General features: G+C 47.2%; 5 protein-coding genes across 6 annotated transcripts; 2 read left to right on the forward strand and 3 right to left on the reverse strand.

Annotated features, from left to right (window-relative positions):
- The first annotated feature begins 625 nt into the window (after nt 1–625).
- On the forward strand, nt 626–5898 carry LOC120827923 (heme-binding protein 1-like). The gene is made up of 4 exons (XM_078084619.1): nt 626–1297; nt 3947–4085; nt 4402–4582; nt 4790–5898. Exons 1-4 carry the CDS (start codon nt 1220–1222, stop codon nt 4965–4967), a joined length of 576 nt encoding a protein of 191 aa, XP_077940745.1. The 5' UTR covers nt 626–1219; the 3' UTR covers nt 4968–5898.
- Nucleotides 5899–6025: 127 nt separating this feature from the next.
- Nucleotides 6026–10160, reverse strand: wbp2nl (WBP2 N-terminal like). Its single transcript, XM_040191114.2, has 8 exons — nt 10020–10160; nt 9446–9554; nt 9185–9323; nt 8941–9033; nt 8449–8643; nt 8071–8184; nt 7490–7566; nt 6026–7385 (listed from the first exon to the last, which is right to left on the reverse strand). Exons 1-8 carry the CDS (start codon nt 10076–10078, stop codon nt 7329–7331), a joined length of 843 nt encoding a protein of 280 aa, XP_040047048.1. The 5' UTR covers nt 10079–10160; the 3' UTR covers nt 6026–7328.
- LOC120827918 (zona pellucida sperm-binding protein 4) lies at nt 9633–14144 on the forward strand. Of its 2 annotated transcripts, XM_040191110.2 has the most exons (13): nt 9633–9943; nt 10790–10936; nt 11443–11567; nt 11826–11946; nt 12154–12288; nt 12403–12575; nt 12718–12797; nt 12889–13022; nt 13114–13297; nt 13397–13541; nt 13626–13695; nt 13773–13898; nt 13977–14144. In XM_040191110.2, the coding sequence occupies exons 2-13, from the start codon at nt 10858–10860 to the stop codon at nt 14123–14125; spliced, it is 1521 nt and encodes a 506-aa protein (XP_040047044.2). In that variant the 5' UTR covers nt 9633–9943; nt 10790–10857; the 3' UTR covers nt 14126–14144. The 2 variants fall into 2 exon arrangements, with proteins under 2 accessions (XP_040047044.2, XP_040047043.2); XM_040191109.2 differs by having other exon boundaries at nt 9656–10936.
- Nucleotides 14145–14307: 163 nt separating this feature from the next.
- rrp7a (ribosomal RNA processing 7 homolog A) lies at nt 14308–16011 on the reverse strand. Its single transcript, XM_040191113.2, has 7 exons — nt 15895–16011; nt 15558–15697; nt 15347–15472; nt 15135–15258; nt 14901–14998; nt 14602–14809; nt 14308–14476 (listed from the first exon to the last, which is right to left on the reverse strand). Exons 1-7 carry the CDS (start codon nt 15956–15958, stop codon nt 14391–14393), a joined length of 846 nt encoding a protein of 281 aa, XP_040047047.1. The 5' UTR covers nt 15959–16011; the 3' UTR covers nt 14308–14390.
- A 497-nt stretch (nt 16012–16508) lies between these two features.
- poldip3 (polymerase (DNA-directed), delta interacting protein 3) lies at nt 16509–21595 on the reverse strand. The gene is made up of 10 exons (XM_040191111.2): nt 21418–21595; nt 20617–20711; nt 20114–20541; nt 19929–19979; nt 19743–19820; nt 19415–19636; nt 18895–18972; nt 18655–18784; nt 18184–18250; nt 16509–17704 (listed from the first exon to the last, which is right to left on the reverse strand). Exons 1-10 carry the CDS (start codon nt 21483–21485, stop codon nt 17488–17490), a joined length of 1434 nt encoding a protein of 477 aa, XP_040047045.2. The 5' UTR covers nt 21486–21595; the 3' UTR covers nt 16509–17487.
- Between the last annotated feature and the right edge of the window lie 22 nt (nt 21596–21617).

Genomic DNA, 21617 nt, shown 5'->3' on the forward strand with positions numbered 1-21617 from the left:
ATTGTGATTCACATTGGTCACCGTTGCGTACACTTTTTAAGAACTTATTTGCCCTTTTTAACCCATTAACTAATACCCTGCCCGCATATCGATTCAACTATAACTTATGTGCACAGGACTAACCAACCAGATGTTCATAAGCAGAACTAATTGAGAGTATGAGACATATATTGTCTGTTTGAATGTAATACTGTGTTTGGCCTGGGGAATGCACGTCTTTTTTTTCACAGCAAACCGCAAAGTTGTTTTCTTGTTTTGTCCTCTGAAGGATTAACGGCCTTTCTGGCAGTTGGTTTCTACCCATATTTTCCAAAGAAATAGACCAAAATATGCATTTTCATCACAGTATTAAAGCCTCCTCCATTACCTTTTCCCTCTTGTCCACATCTCCCTCATACAGCGGTCCTCCCCCACTGTTATTATTTTACTTCATTAAATCTTCCCTTCCGTTACCTCGTTCTCTCCAGTGGTGACTAACGTTGCCTTCAGTCTGAATTTAAATAGACTGACCCTAAAGCAAGCGACGCAGGGAGTAAGACCCAAGCCCTGCTTGCACACGCACACGCCCTGGAAACAAAGTCCATGCGTCCTGACAAACTTAACAGCTTGAGTCAACATTTGTATCACACAAAAAGCTGGCTGTAAATGTGCCCCTCGCCTCCCCGCTGTCTCAGCCAGCCCTCACAAACACAACGAGAGTGCCACTGGAGGTTATTCTAATTATAGGAGGAGGTGATGTGTGGAGGAGGTGAGGATGTGAGGATGCATTATGATGCAGCAGCTGGTGATGTAAGTAAGCGTCGGGCTGGTTGTAGAGAGAGAGAGAGAGAGGGAAGAACCGAAGGCGGAGGAGGGTGGAGAAACCCCGCCCGCCACGGTGAAGGCTGGTTGGTTTGAGGAGTCAGCAGCATCATCGACTTGCGCCTCCGAGAGGGAGACGACATCTGTTGAGAAGTCCGTGGAGGAACGAGGCGCGCGCTCCCTCCTCCGGAGGACAATCCGAGCATCTGGATTCTGTTACTTTCTCTTATTTATACAGGGCGTTTGGGTGGGACGCTGTATTATTTGTTTTGTTTTGGGGAGTCGAGCACACAAGAAGGGGCAGCGGGGGGGGGGGCTGCAGGGAGAAAGTTGCCTTGCAAAAGAAGAAAAAAAAAAAAAAACAGGACTAAGACGAAGGACGCAGAAAAGGATCGAAGGAGCGGCGAGAGGAGAGGAGATGTTCGGCATGCTCAAGAACTCGCTGTTCGGAAACACCGAGGAGACGGAATACAAACTGCTCAGCAGCGAGACGAAGGTAAGTTAAGCAGCGCGCGGACACCTGTCGCAAACCCCCCCCCACACACACACACACACCCCTCCTCCCCCCCGACACACCTGAAGAAAAGCCTCGCTGCGGAGATTCTGCGCTCTCCGCAAACAGTGATGCGCACTTAGAAACACGGGGATGGAGGTTAGCGGAGTTCTTCTCGTCGTCGCGACCTCCGTAACCTTGACTGACTGCCCGCGCGGTGAACTGCTTGTGACCTTTGAAGAGGCCCAGCTGGGCCGCAGGTGGGCGAGGGGGAAGGGGGGGGGGGGGGCAGCCGGAGGTCCGCAGCCCGTCAGCAGCCTGCAGCCATGAACGCACGCGGGTAGCGGGCGGGTTTTGTGCAACCTTAAGATAACGTGAGGAGAAACGTGTGTTTTTTTTTGTTCATCCACCCCGTCGTGGCATTACGTAGCGGGCGCGTGAGACCTCAGGGGGTCACGCTCACTGCCCCCTGCCCCCATACCTGCCCCTGGCGGAGCGCGCAGGTCAGAAGTGATTGCGGTAAACCCGTGAGCACGAATAAGGACCGACAGTGTGCGCCGATACAGGGACCATCCACGGCTGACGTCATCGAGGAGGAAGGGCACGCCCCCCGCGCCCCACCTCCCTGTTATGTTATTGTAATATGATAATGGTCATAAAAACTAACATTCAACTGAGGCTGTGCCTAGGAGCCATTTCCAGGTCCTTCTCCTGTGTCCTGTTTGATGAGCTGCACTGCTCTTCTGTGCATGTATGTGTGCGTGTGCATGTACATGTACATGTGCATGTAGCCGTGTAATGTCATGGTTGGGACAGGGTTGGAAATCAGCTTTGAATAGCAGCTCCTGTTTGACTGGGGGACACACACAGGCCGAGACAAAGAGGACTTCTTGACAGGCAGGGAATCAAGTGACCCAAAGTGACACACACACACACACACACACACACACACACACACTCATGCTGGAAGTCTGAGCTGTTCTGACAACGACCACAACCAAATAATTATTTTTTTCTACAGAAAACTGAGTTTCAATGATTTCAAGGAGAGACAAAGGTGATTATAATGAATGATCTATCATTTCTATCTCTGATCCACATGCAGCCGGATGCCAAAGGTCACTGGCGTGTCTGCGCGTCTTCTCGGCGTTCATTTAACAGCCTTTAGCTCAAGTCTCATCAAATCTCTGGATCTGACTGACTTGCCTGAGCAGCCGGAATCGAAATCAGAGCTTTCCACCTGATCCGTGCGGCAGCCGCCTGCCTCTGACAGCCTACACTCTTAATTAAAACAGACACAGAATACAGACCAGTTGGAGGGGCCCACGCACACGCACACATGCACGGCAGGAAGACGTCGACGTATAGGGGGAGTTCAGTAAGGAGCTCGCTAACGAATGTAGATTATTTAAGCAGAGCATGAAATGGCCATTTAACCGTCACAGTGTTGATAATGGCTTTGGTGCGCGCTCCTCCGGCACGGAGTCATTATTACTGTAGAAGATGGCAGAAGGCAGCAGCTAAACACACCCAATCTCACACACATACACAGCAGCAACACATTAATTGCACTGCTTAGCTGAAGTCAGGCTCTTCTGTCTGGGTATGTCATCCGTACACAATGTTAATAACGGTGCAGTAACCCCCGTGCTAACGATGCAGGAGCCGGGGGAACCTGTCACAAGTAAGAGCTCCCCGATTACATAGTGCCATCTTGTATGAGCCCGGAAAGGAATACTGCCACAGCATCAGAGTGAAGATGAGTACGATTTGTAAAAGCTAACATGTGTACAAGCACAGAAATGGGAAAACATTTAAATGAGCGTATGCACTGGAAACAAAGCCCCGGGGCGAATTTCCATAACTGTCTTTTTTACTGCTTCCACTTAGGAAGAACAACAGCCCAACGTCGTCTGCAAATCAATGATTTATATATTTGACAGCAGCTTTCCATGAATCCACGTTAAAGACTAGAAGGAGAACGTATTACGGGGCAAATGCCCGAAGACGTCCAACAAACACACAGGGAGCTACAAACGCACAATAATCACATTAGTGGGATGAGGAGCTGATCTTGAAACCTGCATCACAGTCTCTGCTTTGGCCAGATTCCGTCAAAACGTATTAAAGTTATCGCTCAGCTGAGCGGCACAGCTGAGTGGCCGTGCTCCACATTCGCCTCACTCAAATCATATTTAATGCAAAACTGTTGCATCTGTTGGAGCCGTGTGTCTGGGGGCGGGGGGATGTGTGTGTGTGTGTTATGTAAGACATCTCTTGCCCATTATTATCTGCAGGCTGACTGAACCGTGCAGAGCAGAAGAAGAAACTAAATCAAATCAGTGTAAATGCGTTTCATCTGCATTTTTTTTTTGGCGGCCCCACGTTGGTTCCCCACACACGCGTGTTCCGTCACACAAACACACACTGAGTTATTGCCCCGCCAGTTCAAGGCTTTTGTCCTTCGGAGGAGTTTGTCAACATCAGTGTGTCAGAGGTGAATCACATCCGAGCTTAACCTCTCCTGTGGACCCGACCCCCCCCGGGAAGAGAACGACCGCCTGGGTGTGCGTGCGTGAAAGAAATGTCTGCATTCGTGCATGCAACAATGTGTAGCTGTGACTGACCTGCTGATGCCCCCCTCCCCCCCAGGATGGAGTGAGCTTTGAGGTGCGGCGGTACGATGGGGCCAAATACGCTGTGGTCTCGTCTGAGGGCCGATCCTTTGACCAAGTCACAGGGGAGCTGGTGAGGAAGCTGCTCATGTACATCGGGGGGAGCAACGAACAAGGTAGGCCCCATGGGGGAAAACACGACTTTGCTGAGGTCACCGAGTTAATCCGCATCAGAGATGGGATTGACTTATGTCTCCATTCTCATTTTGCAGTACAAACTATTGCTGCAGTCGAAGCTGTCAGACTTAGCAGACAAACTGAAACTAAACTAAACTAAAAGTGCAGTCTGACATCTGGGCCTCTGTGCAGGATCAGCATTTCTTCTGTTGCTATTTATCTTAATCATATCATGTTTGCTACACAGAAATGCGACCTTTAGATCCTATCCGCGTTCCCCGTTTATAAACTCCCCCCCACCTGTCTCACACGAAGGCGAGGCCATGGGCACGGCAGCGCCCATCATCATCACAGTGTACCCGCGCAACGACGGCGTTCTGTCCCGCCGCCTGGTGGTCGCCATCCGCATCCCCTCCGGCTACCAGATGATGCCCCCGACCCCCTCCGACAGTGCCGTCAAGATCGAGGAGCGCTCCGGCATGACGGTCTACACGCTGTAGGTGTCTTTGAGGGCAATGCGCTTTAAGTTACCCCCCATGTGTGAGGGAGCCTGCGCATGACTTTCACAACGTGGCTAAATTTGCTGAAATCTTGGACACCCAAGTAAACACATTTGTTCTCATTGGGGCCGTCTTCCAGCCCGATGAGACGGCAGTGAAACACAAAACCACCAAGTTGCTCTTCTTTTTTTTTCTGTTGGCAGGCAGTTTGGAGGCTTCGCCGCAGAGAGCGAGTTCCGGGCCGAGGCCTTGCGTCTGACGCGCACCCTGGGTGAGACGGCCCCCTTCCAGCGCAAGCAGTACTTCTGCTGCAGCTACGACCCGCCGCTCAAGCCTTACGGACGCCGCAACGAGGTGTGGTTCCTGCAGGAAGAGCCGTAGGAGCCCTCGAATCCCACGCGGAGCCCTTTGTTCAGCCTGAATTTTGTCCCTTCACGACAATCCTGTAGCTCAAACAGCGCTCGGTTGATTGGTAAGAGCAATATGGTGACTTGATAGACATTTAAACCCAAAATGGAAAGACATTACCCATGTTGCCTTTACCCATCAGATCTTCTTGCTTGTCGCGCGTACAGTAGCCACACTGACTGCGGCGTTGCAGCGGTGGGAGCTTTAGAGTTCATCATTATCGCGCCTGCTGTCGTTTCTGATTTAAACCCTTTGTAGAAACAAGGAGCAACGAGAAGGTGTTGAAGAGCAATGTAGTGTAAAGAAGCGAAGGTATTGTTGCGAGCTTTCAATCCGGACGCGTTGCCACGGCGATGGAAAATAGATCTCAAGAAGAAGCGACCTCGGGAGTAACTCAGTGAATCATTTAATGTGGTCTGTGCAAATAAAACGTCATTGACTTTTCCCTTCCTTTTAGAATTAAATGTTTGTCCCAAAGGTAAAGTCTCTGTAAGAACAAACAGTAGGGTTTTGTACATCCTAATCTAGTTTAATATTTAGTGACAGAAATATGTATTATTAAGATTATATATACAGTAGTAAAACGCGCCCTTCCTTCCCCTCCCGAGTAAAGAACCGGAAAGAAACAGGAGTCGAGCCATAAAGTTGAACTGGTCTTTAGGAATTAACGAGGGGACAGCTGGGGAGGAGCTAGAGAGTTTAGGATTATGTGTTGATCTATGAAGCGTTCGTGTGCAGTGAATATTTTGTGTTGTGGTGAATGGCGATGCCACTTTATTTATTCTGACTGTTGAAACGTTGTTATGGGACGTCTGTACTGTGAGAGTTTCTGTGATGAGTGAATAAAATGTTGAGGTTCAATAGTGTTTCACCACTTAATAAATATATACCTTCAGTGAGTGGAGACAATTGTAGTTGTCTTATTTTTGTCAGGGACGTTAGTCCAAAATATACAACAGGTAATTCCGCGAGAACTCAGATATTTACTCCAGGATTAGATTAATTAAAAATGAAAGAACAGACCAATCATATTTCCATAAATGATTAATTTATTAGATTTGACAGACAAAATTCAGCAAAAGGAATGGGAACAGCAAAAGAGATATTAATATACAGACATCTTATTAATTCAAGCAAACCGAGAACAAAATAAAAGATTCTATATCCACGTCCGCTGTGTGCAAATAGTCCTTCAAAACAGTTGTAAACTGCTGCGATTCCCCGGCCCCCTTTAATCAGGAATGAATGCTTTGTTTCAACAGCAGGTCAAACACTAAGGGCCCTTAGCAGAATGCCGTGGCCCTGTAACCCCACACCAACGTAATTATCAGAGGGTGGAGTTCTGGTTTCAGCTCGCCGTTGCATACATGAATATACTAGAGGCTGCTGTAGCATGCGAGCACGGGTCACCCGGGTGAGCCCCAGCGTGACTCCTTTAACCATGTTACTAGAGGTTCAATTATTCCACATACATCATCCTGATCCCCTTTTTCAAACAATGCACAGCTCCTTTTTTCATTACAAGAACCTCGACTATATAATGTGTTGTGATGCGGATTCGGGTCACACGATGAATGGAATCACTTGGACTGTAATGTAAGTGATGCAGTTTAGGGTCACACTGGCCTCATGTCAGGGAAACCTGAACTGGCCATTCCTGTTCGTCCTAGTATGAGATCAGTCAGATACTGTATCACTAAACACAATTCAACCCAGTCTGCTTCTCTTTTTAATTTTTTTGTTTGTTTGTTTGTTTTAAATACGGACCTGCTCGCCTCTTGTATAGCTGTATAGGAAACACACACACACACGGCACCTTCAACAATACTGCAAAAATACTGAACCTTTTATAGTAAGAGTGGCTATTGTTAAGAACTACAGGAACTGCAATCAAGAAATGGTCAGAATATGTTTTGGTATTTAATCGGTCAGAAATACATTCCGCATAGTGCCTTCTCCTGTCAGCTCTCCACAAGGACAGTTTAGGTGTCCTTACCTACGTGCTAGAGAATTAGACAGAAATAAATCATTGAGAATATTAATTATGATGAGTCTAGCTAGAGTTACAAGTTGTCCACCCTCTTAAATGAACTTAAGTATAAGCAAAAAACAGAATTTAAAAGATGAAACTGCCGGGTATGTTATTCCTGTCTCCAAAAGATCATTAATTCAGTGGCGAATTATCACGGACATCTTTGAACCCTCCGTAACATTTTCCTTTTCTGTACTTACTACGGAATAAGTACTGTATCCTCCGACATTACTCTACTTTAGAATTCATTGAAGACACAGAGGAAGAGGGAGGAGTGTTGTTGAAGTGACGGTGGGCGAGCTTCAGTTACTTTTCTTCTCAGGAGAGTTTGGAAAAGGTGCATATGGTGGAGGCCGCTCCTGCACAGCACAAACGATTAAAGTTAAACATGGCACACGAGCCATTGGGTTTGTCACTTCCACTAAAACTTGAAATGTGGGGCGGATGAAGTGACGCAGCTTACCATGGGCATGTAGACATTGTGTGGATTGCTGGGATTGTAATACGCATTGCCAGCTGCTTCGGCCGCCTTGGAGTTACCTGCTCACAGAAACGAGACGTGACAGAGACAGAGAGGGAACATATTTAGAAACAGACGCCAGAGCTCCGAACACTGCAAGGGGGAAATGATGCAACGAGCACGCTATTAGTAATACGGGGCACAACAACTGACGGCTCCAGGAATTGTCGAGACGAAATCTCCAAGCACGGCCGGAGGACGCACAGAAGGCTAAACGTCCTACTCAAGCTCCTTTTAGAAAAGCAACGTTCAAAATGAACATTTGTACACAGCGCTCAGGGTGAGGCTGCTTTCGCCGAAATCCACAACGTGTTAGGAACAAAAATATATGTACAGGGAGGAGGAGAGGTTGGTTTATCCTTTGGAATTTTGATGTGTAGCGGATGAGACATCGGCCCACTTTTTTCGGTGGCGCGCTACGAAGTGATTCACTTTGAGGCGATGGATTGAATCTGACGGGTGCAGTGACACAGACATACTGAGAGGAAAAATTAAAAAGGAGAGAGAAAGAGGGATCAAAAGACCTGGAGGTGGTGTTGGTGTTGCTGTCCAGTTCTGGGGAGGTGCAGCCCAATTTTGGGGGGGCCCTGGGTAGGGGGGAGGTGGCGCCATGTAGTCAAATCCGGATGGGTACATTCCTGGAACAAAGAAAGAGGGAGATTGAGTTGCAAGTTCTTAGGAGGTTACAGTCTGTGTGGGCTTTTTTTTTTTTACTTGAGGACAACTTAAATATCAAAATGTGTGCGCACCACGTACAGGCTAAAGCTATAAACTAGGAGAGTATGTACACATCTTTTGAGTGTATACCTGCTTTTTATTTTAAGGATTATGGAATTAAGTCACACATACTGTTTGACCAATTCATGTACAATAATCATATTACAAAGTACTGCATGCTGTACCTGCAGCAGCTGTTGGATGGGGGTAGCCCACGTTTCCAGCAGCAGGGGTAGGGCCCGGGTAGAACCCATTCTGCTGGGGGGATGGGTAAGGATATGCAGGAGGAGCCGATTGAGGTGGGCCGTACCCATTCATCATCCCAGGAGAAGGGTAGCCGTAAGAGGCAGCCCCGTTTTGTGCAGGAGTAGTGCGAGAAGCTAAAATACAGCAAGAAAAGGAAAAATAAACAGGACTTTCTAAGCATAATTTGAGCAGTGCTTCCCCTTCCATTATATCAGGGGGGCAAAAAGTGTCGGTGTCTGTCTGTCCCCAACTCCCTCAAAGCTTTAAACCCAGAAGGTTTGCTTTGACCCATTTAGGCTCCCCTTCAGTACATCTATAGCTTCTCTACTGTTAGATTTTCTACAATGTGGTTCATGATTTAAATGCTATTGAGGAGCAAACATGGCCTTTTGGCACCATAAAACAGTGATTTAGGAAAGTAGCCTACAGACCATTTGTGGCCAGTTTGAAGAGATGCTGTCCCACTTCTATGGCTCCTCCACTGGGGAAGGACATCTTGAAATGGGCCTGGCCATCCCAGCCACCTGATGAGAGAAACAACTACATTTAGTTCGAAAAACAAGATTTACCTGTGTGTTTTATAGTGCCCTTTGTGTCGACCAAACAAATGCACTTTAAATCTTGTATACGTTACAATATGATTATCATCAAAGAAAAGACAGAGAGTCCACCCACCATCAGGCTCAGCTGACACGCTCCCTTTAATGTAGTTTGCTGCAAAGACAGGCTGCTCAATGCTGCAGCCCTTCATCAGGTAATAGGGGAACATGGCTGAACCCAAGCAGTCCTTGGTGTTACTTGACACAAACAACAACTAAGCCAGAGAATCAGGGAGGGGAGAGAGAGAGAGAATTAGGGCGGGATGGATAGGAATGTGAACACTGACGGCTTTATTTATTATAATGTTGATTGGAGTTTGTGCGTTTGTGGTTGTACCCTGTATGGTGTGAGGTAAATGGTGCCCTTCTTCGTCCCCCTGAGCAGTTCCGTCTTGCCGGTGACATCGCTGAATGACAGCTCCACGTTCTTACATTCCCGTAGAACACTGGGGAAAGAAGCAGCAGGTTAAAATGAAGTCGCCCGTTAAAGCCGTTATGTTAGAGTCCTCGTGTGACACGTGATCAGGTGACTGTTATGTCAACATTCAGCGGAAAGCTAGCGCTACTTCCTGTTTGGGTTACGTTAGCTACCGTTACGAGTTAGCCACATCGCCGTACAGCTAGCTAAAGCGAATACCCGGAGGCCATTAAGCCAGATATTAGAAATATAAAATAACGTAACCGTTAAACAGGAAACAAGACAGTTGAATGAGCCTAAACCAAGTCCGACGTAAACAATGGAACAGACGCGTTAGCTAAGAATGCTAACCAGGCCAGCTAGCGGGAGGCTAGCTGACGGATAGCATTGTGTTGACTACGCACTGGGCAGTAGAAGGTAAACAAGCCAAACGAGAGGCGACAGCCGGCCGCTCCACACGATAAACAACCCGGCCTGGATATTATACACGTGCCTTTCTCCGTTGCTGACCAGAACGCCACCGTTCTGCGAATGATTCCGGTTCAAAGCCATGTTTGGGAGACCGCTTGTTGTCGCCTGCTTTCCGTGCCGAAGTGTGATCGTCAGCCCGACTGGGACGCCTCAATGACGTCACGGGCGCGTTACGTCATGACGACCCGTGACTCGGCAACGGTCAACGCGCTTCTGTGCCCGGTTGAAGAGTGACTATTATTATTGTCTATTGTGTATATTAATTACTATTACTATTATTATTATTATTAATAATTGTTCGACTTCGCCGTGCTTTATGAAGTACAAGAACACCCGTACAAGCAGATTGAAAGGCCACTAATTGGTTTCATTTCCAACAACAGGCCGTCATGAATAAAGGTTTCAAGCTGTGCAGTTAGCAGCTATTATGGGTACAAGCTTTGCCACAGGGAGAGGGGGGAGAGGTTGACGAGACCTTTATGTTACGCAATGATTTCATTTCACGGCTTCCCCGAGGACACATGTGCTCATCATATGTATTATTCAAACAACGACCTTTCTATCAATTCCCAGCTCAGTCTGACCCTCTTTTCAACGCAACTTTTAACCGGCAGCCCGCAGGTTGCAAGTGTTGGTGGAGGAGGACGCGGGCGTCGAACTAATTAACTCCAATTAACACAAGTCACGTGACGCCTTCCTAGCGTCAAATGAAGCACGTGATTTATTTCCGATCGCAAAACCGTGAAATGATTTCTCGTTGTGCAAACCGTTTTTTGACTTCTCTCGTTGTAGCCCTCGTGGCTCAGCACTGCTGCTGCTTCTCAGCAGTCCAGGTGGAGACAACACCTGCGCAGCCCGCCATGCCCAAAGTCTCGTGCTTCAATCGAAGGATAAGAGCCGTGTTCGGCCCGCTGGTCAAAAGTAACATACATGTTAAAGGTGAGATCGCGTCCTCTATTGCAATTTATATGTTTCCAAACCCACCCGAGGGGACCAACAGTGGCGGCTGGTGGAAAAGGTTAGAGGGCAAAACCAATGTTGCCCCCAAGCTGAGTCTATTTAAGGCATCAGCAACTGGCTAAAGTGCTTCTTAGACCCGCCTTCGGCGAGCAATTGCCCCAAGCACAGCTAAAATGCACATGACCGACAGGGACGTGCATGAAAAGCATATGTTTTGCACAGATATCCTATTTAAAAAATATTACTGGGTACATTCCATATTTCAAAAACACAAATATTTGCATTTTTTATAATTCAATATTCTCTTTTTTCTGGGCTCAAGGAGGGGCAGTCCAGGTGGGGCCAGCCGCCACTGGTGACGAACGTGGTTGGAAATAGTTTCAGCAAGCGCTCATCCAATTGTTTAATTCACAAATAGATCCAATGCCAATATTGAGAACCTACCAATATTCTATTGATAATACTATACTTTGTGGTTTTTTTAGACCGGACAGGGGCCATGATACCAGTGCTTCAGTCTGATGAGTCGTGTGGAGTGAGACTGGCCAGAGACAAAAAACAGAACCTCTCCTTCTTCAGCGGATATGACAGCTGCTATGCACGGATTGAGGTGAAATGGGAGACTGTGACATTTAGGGGGATGCGGTAGGGGGGTCGGGGACATTGTGTTTCTGCTTGCAGCATCTTCCCCATAATATCTGTAAGAATTAATATCTCTAAAAGGTGAGTCCTCGGCCGGGCTGAGGGGCTTTGGTGGCAATGTGCCTCCTATTTTATGTCCCTTTTGTGTTTTTCTGCACAGATTTAAAAGCACAATAATGTTTGTCGTTTCTGAACATGCACAATGTGACGACCTTTTGATCCACAGGGCAGCAAAGTGATCGTCCCTCTGCAGATCCAGCTGACGGGAGAGGATCGCTGGCTGAGGGTAAACATCAGCTGTCCTCTAATAAAGAGACAAAGGGTGAGGACTCCCCCCATCCCAACACGTGAGTGGAGAGAGCCGATGAGCACAGCAGGCCTATTGACACTGTTATGTCCTCTATACACTGTCTGTGCCCATTTTCCTTTTGGCGCCTAGTCAGGATTTCTGAATGATACATTTTGGCCCAAGTGAGGGGTGGTGTAATACTGAGACTGAGTGGGAACAACTCACTGCGTCACTTTGGGACACTCACAACATGGCTCTTCTCCAGCGTTACCTGGAAATTGTGATACGGAAAGAGCTCTGCGACTGGACTGCGGCCCCCGAAGCATCTCTGGTGACGCCTGCGACAAACTGGGATGCTGTTACGACGCCCAGGAATCCACCTGCTACTACAGGCTCGATGGTGAGGGGAGCGTGTGAAGCGCTAGAAGGTTCTGCATTTCCTCCAAATACGACAACATGGCGAACATGCTTGTTTTGAAGCGTAACATGTTTTTGGCGCGTTAACTCTCTGCAGCCTGCTCTGTGGATGGACACTTTGTGTTCTCGGTGAAGTCCACGGACACGGACCCGCCCATCGATCCCAGCAGCCTCACAGTCAAGGGTCAGCCGCTCTGCTCCCCTGCGGCCACCACCACTGACACGGCTGTCTTTAAGATCGGCATTATGGACTGTGGTGCCAAGATGACGGTAATGCCGCTCGTCATGAAGATCCCTACCCAAGATGATCTAGTACTTCGATGAAAGAATGAGCGATTGCCCTGATTGTCCTACTGAATTATATCCACGTCACCAGGAAGTAGCTCATGCATGTCTGAATCCCGGCTTTTAGGTGAAAGGAGACATGAAGATCTTCGAGCTGGAAGTGGAGGAGCTGCAGACCAAAGGAGTAACCAAACATTCTCCATTTAAGTGAGTTCTTTTTGTAGCATAAAGCCGGTGGTCCGGTTGGTTGCATGTTAGAGTACACTGGTGATGACATTATCAAGGGTGGGGTCTTCAGTGTCCAGGTCCAGTGTGAATACAACGCGCTTCATGTAAAGCGTGCCGCAGACTTGCGGCCCTTCTCTCCGGTGACCAAACCACCACCTGCTGTTGCGCTGGGAACTATGGTCGTGCAAATGAGAATTGCCCAAGGTAAAAGTGTGTGGGTTCACTCATTGCACTGCGCCGAGTCCTCCAAACTAAGCCTTAGCCATCACCTGTGTGATTTACTCGTTCCTCCTAGATGCGTCCTTCACCTCCTTCTTTCCCGAGGAGCAGCTTCCAATCACCTTTCCGTTGCGCAAGGTTGTCTACGTGGAGGTCTCCATCGCCCAGCCGTCCCCGGACCCCTCGCTTTCCCTGCGTGTACGGGACTGCTTTGCCTACCCTGCGTCTGGGCACTCTGTGTGGACGCTTCTCCACGACGGGTAAGGTGGAGAACCAGGACAGCGGCGACTTGGGGCGACGTTGAACTTGCGTGCGCAGACTACTGAACAACTCACGAGTGTCTCTCCGCTCCTGGGTAGATGCCCCAACCCTTTGGATAACATGAGGAGCTCAGTCCCTGTGAGCAGCGGGGGGAAGATCGACAGCCACTCCCAATTCAGGCGGTTCGACGTCAAGACCTTTGCCTTCTTGGACCCTCACACGGGCCACCCGAGCGGGGAGGAGGTAATGTTTTCAATTACCTCTGCATGTTTTCAATGAGATCAAAAAAGGGTGTCCTTTTGCAAATGTGCTCAATCCCTCGCTCAGATGTACTTCTACTGTTGGGTGGAAATCTGCACTAACGCCGCCGACTGTGCCCAGCCTTGTGCTATCGTTTGTGAGTAGTAAAGAGTTTTTTTTTTCTTCTTGTCCACTTGGTATGATTTTTAACTCTTGCCTCTCCTCCTCTCACAGCGGCTGATGGTGAGCGGCGGAGGAGAGGGGCCACGTCTCAGTACAACCTGGTCTCTCTGGGACCGCTGCTGCTGGGACACAACGTCACCGAACTGGAGGACAACCGATGCGTTAAACAGAAGACGAGTGAGTCCTGATCTGCACACGGGGACTGCAGTTGGCATGTGACTGTTGAATTTAATGGCGGTCCTTCTTCCCCCTCAGTGTTCCAGGTGACTGCGTGTGTTCTCTCTGGCGTCGGCGCCGCCCTGGTGTTGATCCTGATGGTTGCTCTGTGGTCGAGCATCCGGAAGCATCAGAGGCCAGAAGCTCCGCAAGTTATTGAGGCACAAGTTGAGGATCGATTTCAATAAAACTTTTCACTGCATTAAAGAATTTTTGTAGTTTGTCATTTTGATTAAGGGGGGGAAAAAGGCTGTTGTCATTCATCGTGGCTGCTTTAATGTTTTGTTAATTCTTCCAGGACATTTCTCTTTAATTAAAAAAAAAAAATGTAACACTTTATTCTGCCAACATCAATGATTTAGCAAATACCTTTTAGTCAGAATAATGGTTTATTGACACACAATCTCAAAACAAAAAGCAGTGAAATGAGGGACAGAAGTTCAGAGCAGGTCATCAGTACGGTCTGAACTTTCTCTGTGCCCTCAGCAGGGCTATTCTCTGCTTATCCTCCTCAAACTTTTTCCTTAGGTCGGCAATTTCTGGAAAAAAGACAATGTGTATGAGCCATAAGAGTCTAACAAAGCTTGACTGCTTCCATCTCCTTCACTCGACACCAAGGACACATGTCTGGCCTGCAGATGGAAAACCTTCATGGGGAACTTACGGTCTTTCTGCATGTTCTTGTGCTGCCAGGTGTAGAAGTTCATCAGCTCCTTCCTCTTCCTATTCCTGCTCTCTTTCGCTAGAGTCCTCTTGTTGGCCGCCTCGCTGTGGGGTCGGGCCTTGGTGCCCTTTGGTCCCCTTGAGACTTTCACCCAGCCCTCTTCTTCCTCTTCCTGCTGCTTGGCCTCCTCTTTCTGCCTGTCCGCTTCCTGTGACGAAGAATACAAACCAAAAAAACGAATGAAGCCACTCTGACTGGACAGGCGGCGTGACGCTAGGGAAGAGCTGCGCGGGCCTCACCTCCGCTTTCCGCTTGTCGTAGTCTTCCATGAAGGAGTCGACTACTTGCTGCAGTTTGTCCGGGGCGCAAAACGACTGCGTGTATTGCTCGATCCATTCTGGAGGGGGAGAAAAGAAAAGGCCGAAGCCCTGATTTGTTCCATGTTTGAATTTGATCAACAAGGATGGGGGATCTCATTGGCACTGTAATACTAATAATTCTTATTCAGTCACAAAATGTTAAGCCACACTCACTCTGTACTCCCGTCTTCACTGTACGCTGCTCTGTGCACACCAGCAAAGGCGTGTCGTGCGGGTGCGATTTAGCCGCGGATACACTGGCGGCGTTTTGGAACACAACGTAGCCCACTTTGAAACCCTGCAGGGAGGCGGCAGAGACACAAGAGGTAAAGAAAGCCACCCGGAGCAGAGTGCACGGAGCGTTTGGCTCAGCAGCGCATGCCAACCTGTTTCTCGGCCGGTTTAAAGAACCGGGACAGTTTGGGACCAGACTCCGGAGAGGAGCCCGGATGGTCCCTCAGGTCCACCCACTGAACGCTGCCGAACTGGGAGAACAGCTCTTTGATAACAACCTGAAACACAAAACGACAGGGAGGATGACGACGATGCGGAGGACTCTCCTCGCGGACGGATCGCGCAGCGCAGACGGCGCGGTACCTCCGAGCAGTACGGGGGCACGTTGAGCAGAAACAAGGTCCGGTCCATCGGTCGGTGGGAGGTCTGCGCTCGGACTTTGTGCTCTTTCACGTAGAGCTTGTGGGTAGCAACGCTGTCGGAGGTGAACTTTAGGGAGATCTCTGCGAGGAGACACGGAGGGTGGAAGCATAACGTGTTACTTTAACCCAAAACACAGTCGGTTTGATCGGCGAGCGAGTCCTCCGCGGCAGCCCGTTCAATGGCCACCCGGGACCCGCAGAACCACACGGCAAAGTTCAGTGCGACGAGTGTACTTTATAAATATGAATAGGATGGTCTTCATTTAGTCAGTTAATACCTGTAAATCCTCCAGGAACAACACAAGCGCGGCCACTAGCATGTTTCTTCGTGGACGGCGCCATCTTGATGTGACCTTTCACACCGGAAGTACAACAAACAACGTACAGGATTTATTTATAAAAACAAATGAGGTTTTTAGCGATGATATATAAATATTCATTTCATTACCAGAGACGAAATTCCCAGCAGCCATTTAAAATAAGTTATTTTTAGTGTAAAACATTACTAAACAAACATACATACTAAATAAACGTAGATAGACTGCACCAAGTAAAATCCAAAATAATTCTACCAAAGACCTTTTAATTGGATTTTATTATAAAATATATATTTCTACGGATGTTTCTGAACAGTATTCAAGACTGATAAAAGTTTTGGCTGTTTAGTTTTAAATTTGTCTTCAATGTCCAAAGGTGACGTTATAGGAATAAGTGATAGGTAATTATGCCGGACGTGAAATTACTATTGTAACTCGCTTTGGATAAATGGATAATCGGATAAATGATAAATTCAAATATAAATTTAGAAAGACCAGAACTTTGTCTGCCTAGTTAAAAAAAGATGCAGCATCATGATCACATGGTAGGCAGGAAAGAAGAGACAGACAACGTCTACAAAGCTAAATATTTAATGGCGACATTTCACACACAGATCTGACCCCTCGAGCCTCTTCACCGATACCAAGAAAGCAACAAAGTCATTTACAGTCTTTCAACATAAATCAGGTGTAATGTATACTAGGGAAGAATTACACATACTGTAAATCCAGTCGCACACAAGAATCTGGTCGCCACAAGGATTATAAAACTAAATATCAACGTACGGCGGTTTGAAAACTGGTTTAATGAAAATTGTGGTATTATAGTTTGTTAATACCTGATTTACTCCAAGTGTTTTCAGCCACATCTGCTAGGAAGACCTTCTTTCAGGTTGATGGTACGTAGACTTGTGGAAAGGAATTGCTAAAGACAACCAAATGGCTCTGCCTCGTCTCAGATAATATTAACTGAATGGCATCTCTTCTACTTTTAGTTTGGTCTATGTTCCGCTCTCTCTCTCAATGGAGAACATGCAAAAAGAGGCATGGCAATACAACGGCACACATCTGTGTGGAGATACGAAGCCTCAAACTTAACGTTTCTCTCAACAATGGATGAATTGGTATCTTTCAATTCCTTTTATAAAGTATCTTTTCCATGCCCAAATTTGGACAGGCAGGTAGGGAGGGGGGGAGGGGGGGGTGAAGCACTGCATTATTAAAATATAAAAAAAACTATCCACATGGGCGGTTACCGAGTTGACATCAAAATAAAAGAAAATTCTAAACATCCAGTTTGATTTGGCGTCGGCCAACATGTTGGATTAAAACAAATCACATCACATTTCCTTCCACTAGTCCCCATCAGGAACAGACCGCCTACATTTTGCATTTCCACAAATATCCCGTGGAGAGATGCTGTGTATATCAAATGTGTACAATCTGTTTCATGTGAGAGAATGTGGGCCGCGCTGCTGCCAAGATGAAAACCGCGGTTTGTACGTGAACACTGAACGTAGCACTATGTTGCAGAGAAAAGGACATTCACACAGGCTATATCTTGATGCGAAAGGCAGTGGCCTGAGAGCTGGGGGGCTCCGTGGTGGAGGTGGACTGTGCGGTGGACTTGAACAAAGCTTTGAGGATGGTCTGAGGATCCACCTCCGGGGTGGGCTGAGAGGAGGCCCGCTGACCCCCGGGGCGAGACAGGGAGGGGGGCAGACCATCTTTCTTTGAGCCGCTGCTCGCGCCTGGAGTGTCGCTGAGTCTCCTGAGTGGGGCAGGGGGGCAAAGATGTCTCAGTGACAAAAAGGTACTAAACAATATACAGGGTTTCATGTCTATCAGAACTTCTGCAGGTCCTATTTTTCGTGTATTCAATGTTGATGTGCAGCAAAACTTTGTCTTCAGATAGTGAATTCCGTCACTTTGTATCTTTACGCAGTCGGAGTGATTATTCTGAAACACTATATTCATTACTTGGACTAAAAATGAGAAAATGTCTCATCTGAGTTAAGTGGTTCATCAAGAGGCAGCTCAATGCAACACTGCAGTTACCAAACACCCAAATGTTGTTTTAGGTCAGACACTGATCAAAAGACTCCATTATACTTCTTACTTAAAAAGCAAATGGTCTGCAAACATTTCAGTCAGTCAGTCTCAGGTGAAATAAGAGCTCATAAGTGTACACACACACACACACACACACACACAGCCAACAACAGATTCACTTGAAATGAAATCACTTACAATAGAATGGGCTGATCCGAAGTGATGACGTTTCCCTGAATATGAAGGTTACACTTCATGGGTTGTCCTGTGGGAGGACAAGAAGACGCAATGAGAACAAACAAAAAAAACACCCAAACTCCACTAACCTGCGAAACTATTGTAAAATGCAGGTTATAAGCAGATCCCTTTTACTCATCTATTTCCTCAACTCTTGACCCGGGCGGCAGCGACTTGTTTAAGATTTAATACTTCACTTTTTATTCTAGTGCAGCGTATAAAAGGCTGATTTTTTTAGCCCACGTTTTACGGTAAGTACATCTAACCTGTCCATCCATCAGTTTGACAAAAGCATCTTTTTCTGATCCCCAACAAACGTACACAGGATTGGCTCTAACCAGCAATGTCATCGTAGTCATTGACCTGCATGCACAACACAAGCAAAGAGCCTCAGACTCAGAGCTGATGTTGATGTTTGCTCCTGGCACTCACCGTCCAGGCAGCGGTTGTTGTACTTCCTGTAAGCGCTAACGGCGTCTTCTTTGCGCACAAAAACCACTTCGGCCACGCCCACCTTTGCCAGCCGAGCTCGCTTCAATGCCCCGCACACACAGAACAGTTCCTGTGGACAAATAGGCGTGGAGCACAAGTCCACACACAGCCGAATGAGTCATCACGGCACTTCAGCAAATGTCTTTGAATATCAAATATTGCAAAAAAGTTGTTACTTACAACTATGTCCTCCTCGGTGACTCGGGGGTGCAGGTTGTTCACTGTTATTTTTGTCCCCTCCAAGGGACTGAAGGCAGGCTGAAAAAGGAAAAACACCACATGATCAGATATGTGGAATGAAAGCCATTAAAAAAAGTGTGCAAGCATCATGGTGTGGTTAACCCGGTTGTTAATCCAAGTTTCATTCATTGGTACACGTCATCATTGAAGTTACAGTTATGGTCCTATATGGTTTTAAACATAGTTAAGCCAGCCAGGAGGTTATCCTAAAATGTTTTCTATAACTAGTTCAACCATCCAAAAGCCAACAAGGCAATTTCTAATGAACTAGCTTTATAAATTAGCAATCAATCCTAACTTGGTTGTTTTCTGCCAACTACCTAAATTTGCCGAATTACTGATTCATTACATCTAGGATAAATGCTAAACACAGCTTAAACATTAGGTGGAGCCAGCTGAGAAAGCAGGGAACGTTTGCACACTTTGCTACATTACTGATAGAGGGAGGAAAAGGTCGTACCTGTGGGGGAGCAGGAGCTGCTGTGCTGGTTTCCGCTGCGCTTTGCTGGAGAGTCCTGGAGACCGCCTGCATGGCGGCAGCAGAGGACCGGGTGGCAGCCATGCTGGCGTTGGGCCGGGTTGGTGCCACGGGGACGGGAGGGCGTGGAGCTGTGTAGGCATCATTTTTAACCACCTTGGTGATTGGGGCGGACATAGAAAAGGTGGAGCCCACTGGACCAGACTGGGGGAAAAATGGATTTAACGTGGTAAATACTTATGCCTTTCAGTCGCTATGCTGATCATGAATATATACAAAGTTGCTTCAGCTGTGGTGTAGCAGCACTTACCCGTGATTGCAGCATATTATGAGCTGTAGTGATCTTCATTTGTTTACTGTGGCCGCCATCATGCTCGTTAGAGAGACGCTGCAGGAGACAAAAGGGAGTCTACTATGTTGGACGAACTTAAACAAGGGAAACATTGTTTTTTTCTTTTAAAGATAGTTTGGTCAACACACAAAACAGCAGCTTTACCTGTGGGGCCGTCCGGATTCCCGCAGACATTCCTACTGCTACTGGATTTTGCTGTAAAAATATATTTGAAAAGAAACCAAACATTAGAGTACAGTACACAGGTCAATGTGCTTTTAGGCTTCAGCGAGCAAATGTACAGCACATGCACTGATCTGCTAGGAACAAAGTAACTTATTTAACGTCACCTGGATGGTCTTGGTTATTTTTAGAGGCGGTACAAAACCTGCCTGTGTCTGTGTCCCTCCAATGCTCCTCTTCAGGCTCAGTCGATCACGAGCATCAATCATTCTCTTATTATTGCTCAGCTGTGGCGTGACGCTGGCCCTCGCACTCAGTCCTTGTATATTAGGGTTATACTGCCTGCTGTTCACACCGGCAAGATTGTTGTTGGTTTGTATCTGTATCTGTGGCACGATTGTCGGACTCTGCAGATGGTGTGCTACTGCCATCTTTGGCGAGGTCTGTGCTGGGAGGCCGAACTGCTTCTGCCCCTGCTTGCGTGAGTTGATCATCTGCCGAGCATCCTGCACCCCGCCTGCTCCTCCCCTGCCACGGATTTTAAAGCGAGCATCCTTCTGAACCAGCTTCTCTCTGGCATCTTTCACTTGAAAACCTGAGGGAGATCGAGGTGTATGTTTAGCACTAATCCCCAGCAGTTGGTTTTTACTCTTTGGCAATAATGTTTTACCTGCTCCAAGCCGCTGTCTGACATCATTGGCCCCAATCTTTTGGCGAGCATCAAAACTCTTGCCAACTCCTCCTGCTCCCCGTCCGAACATGGGTCTGAAAGAAGAAATCGTTTCTTCATGTTTAGCAAAGGAAGTTGTCCAGCTCACAATTTAAAGTTCACACTTTACACGGGCGTGTTTGACCACATTCACCATACAATACTTTTTTTCAACTGTGACTGACTTACAGTGAGACATAAAACATGTTAATGGCTGTCGTGCTCGGCCCTTCTATTTACACAGACAATACGCGTATAATTTCTTCGGCGCCTTTTCACATTACGGCGGTGGAGGAACAACATAAATACATTTGGACTTGGGTTGAAATAGTCACCCCATAGTTCACTGCATAAAGCGAGCACGTCTGTTCAATATGTGCGACAATAAACGAACATAAATACTAGCTTGCAAGCTATAAGCTAACTAAGCCCGACGTGTGTAGCTACGAACAAAAATCGACTGGTCACTTCGGACTTACGCGTTATCGAAATGTTTGCTTGTAAAATGTGTGTCTGGTTGACTATCTAGCCGCAGCTCTCCAAATGCAACGTCGAATGGCTTCACACATAAAGGCCTACAGCTAATACACACAGCCTAGCTAGCTGACGCTGCAATGAGCTAACGTTAGCTCACGTTAAGGAATACACTTTAACGTTAGGTATAACCGGCTCTCAATGTACGTTATGCTTTTAGAAATATTGTTATTAGTGGCTACATTCTCAATACGTAAATATTAGTCTCTGCGTTGATAGCTTTAATACCGTTTTGCTGGTGCCTTGAGGTTAATACCGCGCTGTCGTATCACTTCATCCAAAGAGACGTCTGCCATTTTCTCACACGGGCTCACTGCGCATGCGTGAAGGAGAATATTTTTAGTTGAGGCTACGGAAGCCGATTTGGGTCAGAATGCAAACTATCAATGGTTAATTTAAGTTAATAGAGATAATTGTACTACCACCAT

The sequence above is a fragment of the Gasterosteus aculeatus genome, chromosome 11 (assembly GCF_964276395.1).
Source record: "Gasterosteus aculeatus chromosome 11, fGasAcu3.hap1.1, whole genome shotgun sequence".
Classification (NCBI taxonomy): Eukaryota; Metazoa; Chordata; class Actinopteri; order Perciformes; family Gasterosteidae; genus Gasterosteus; species Gasterosteus aculeatus.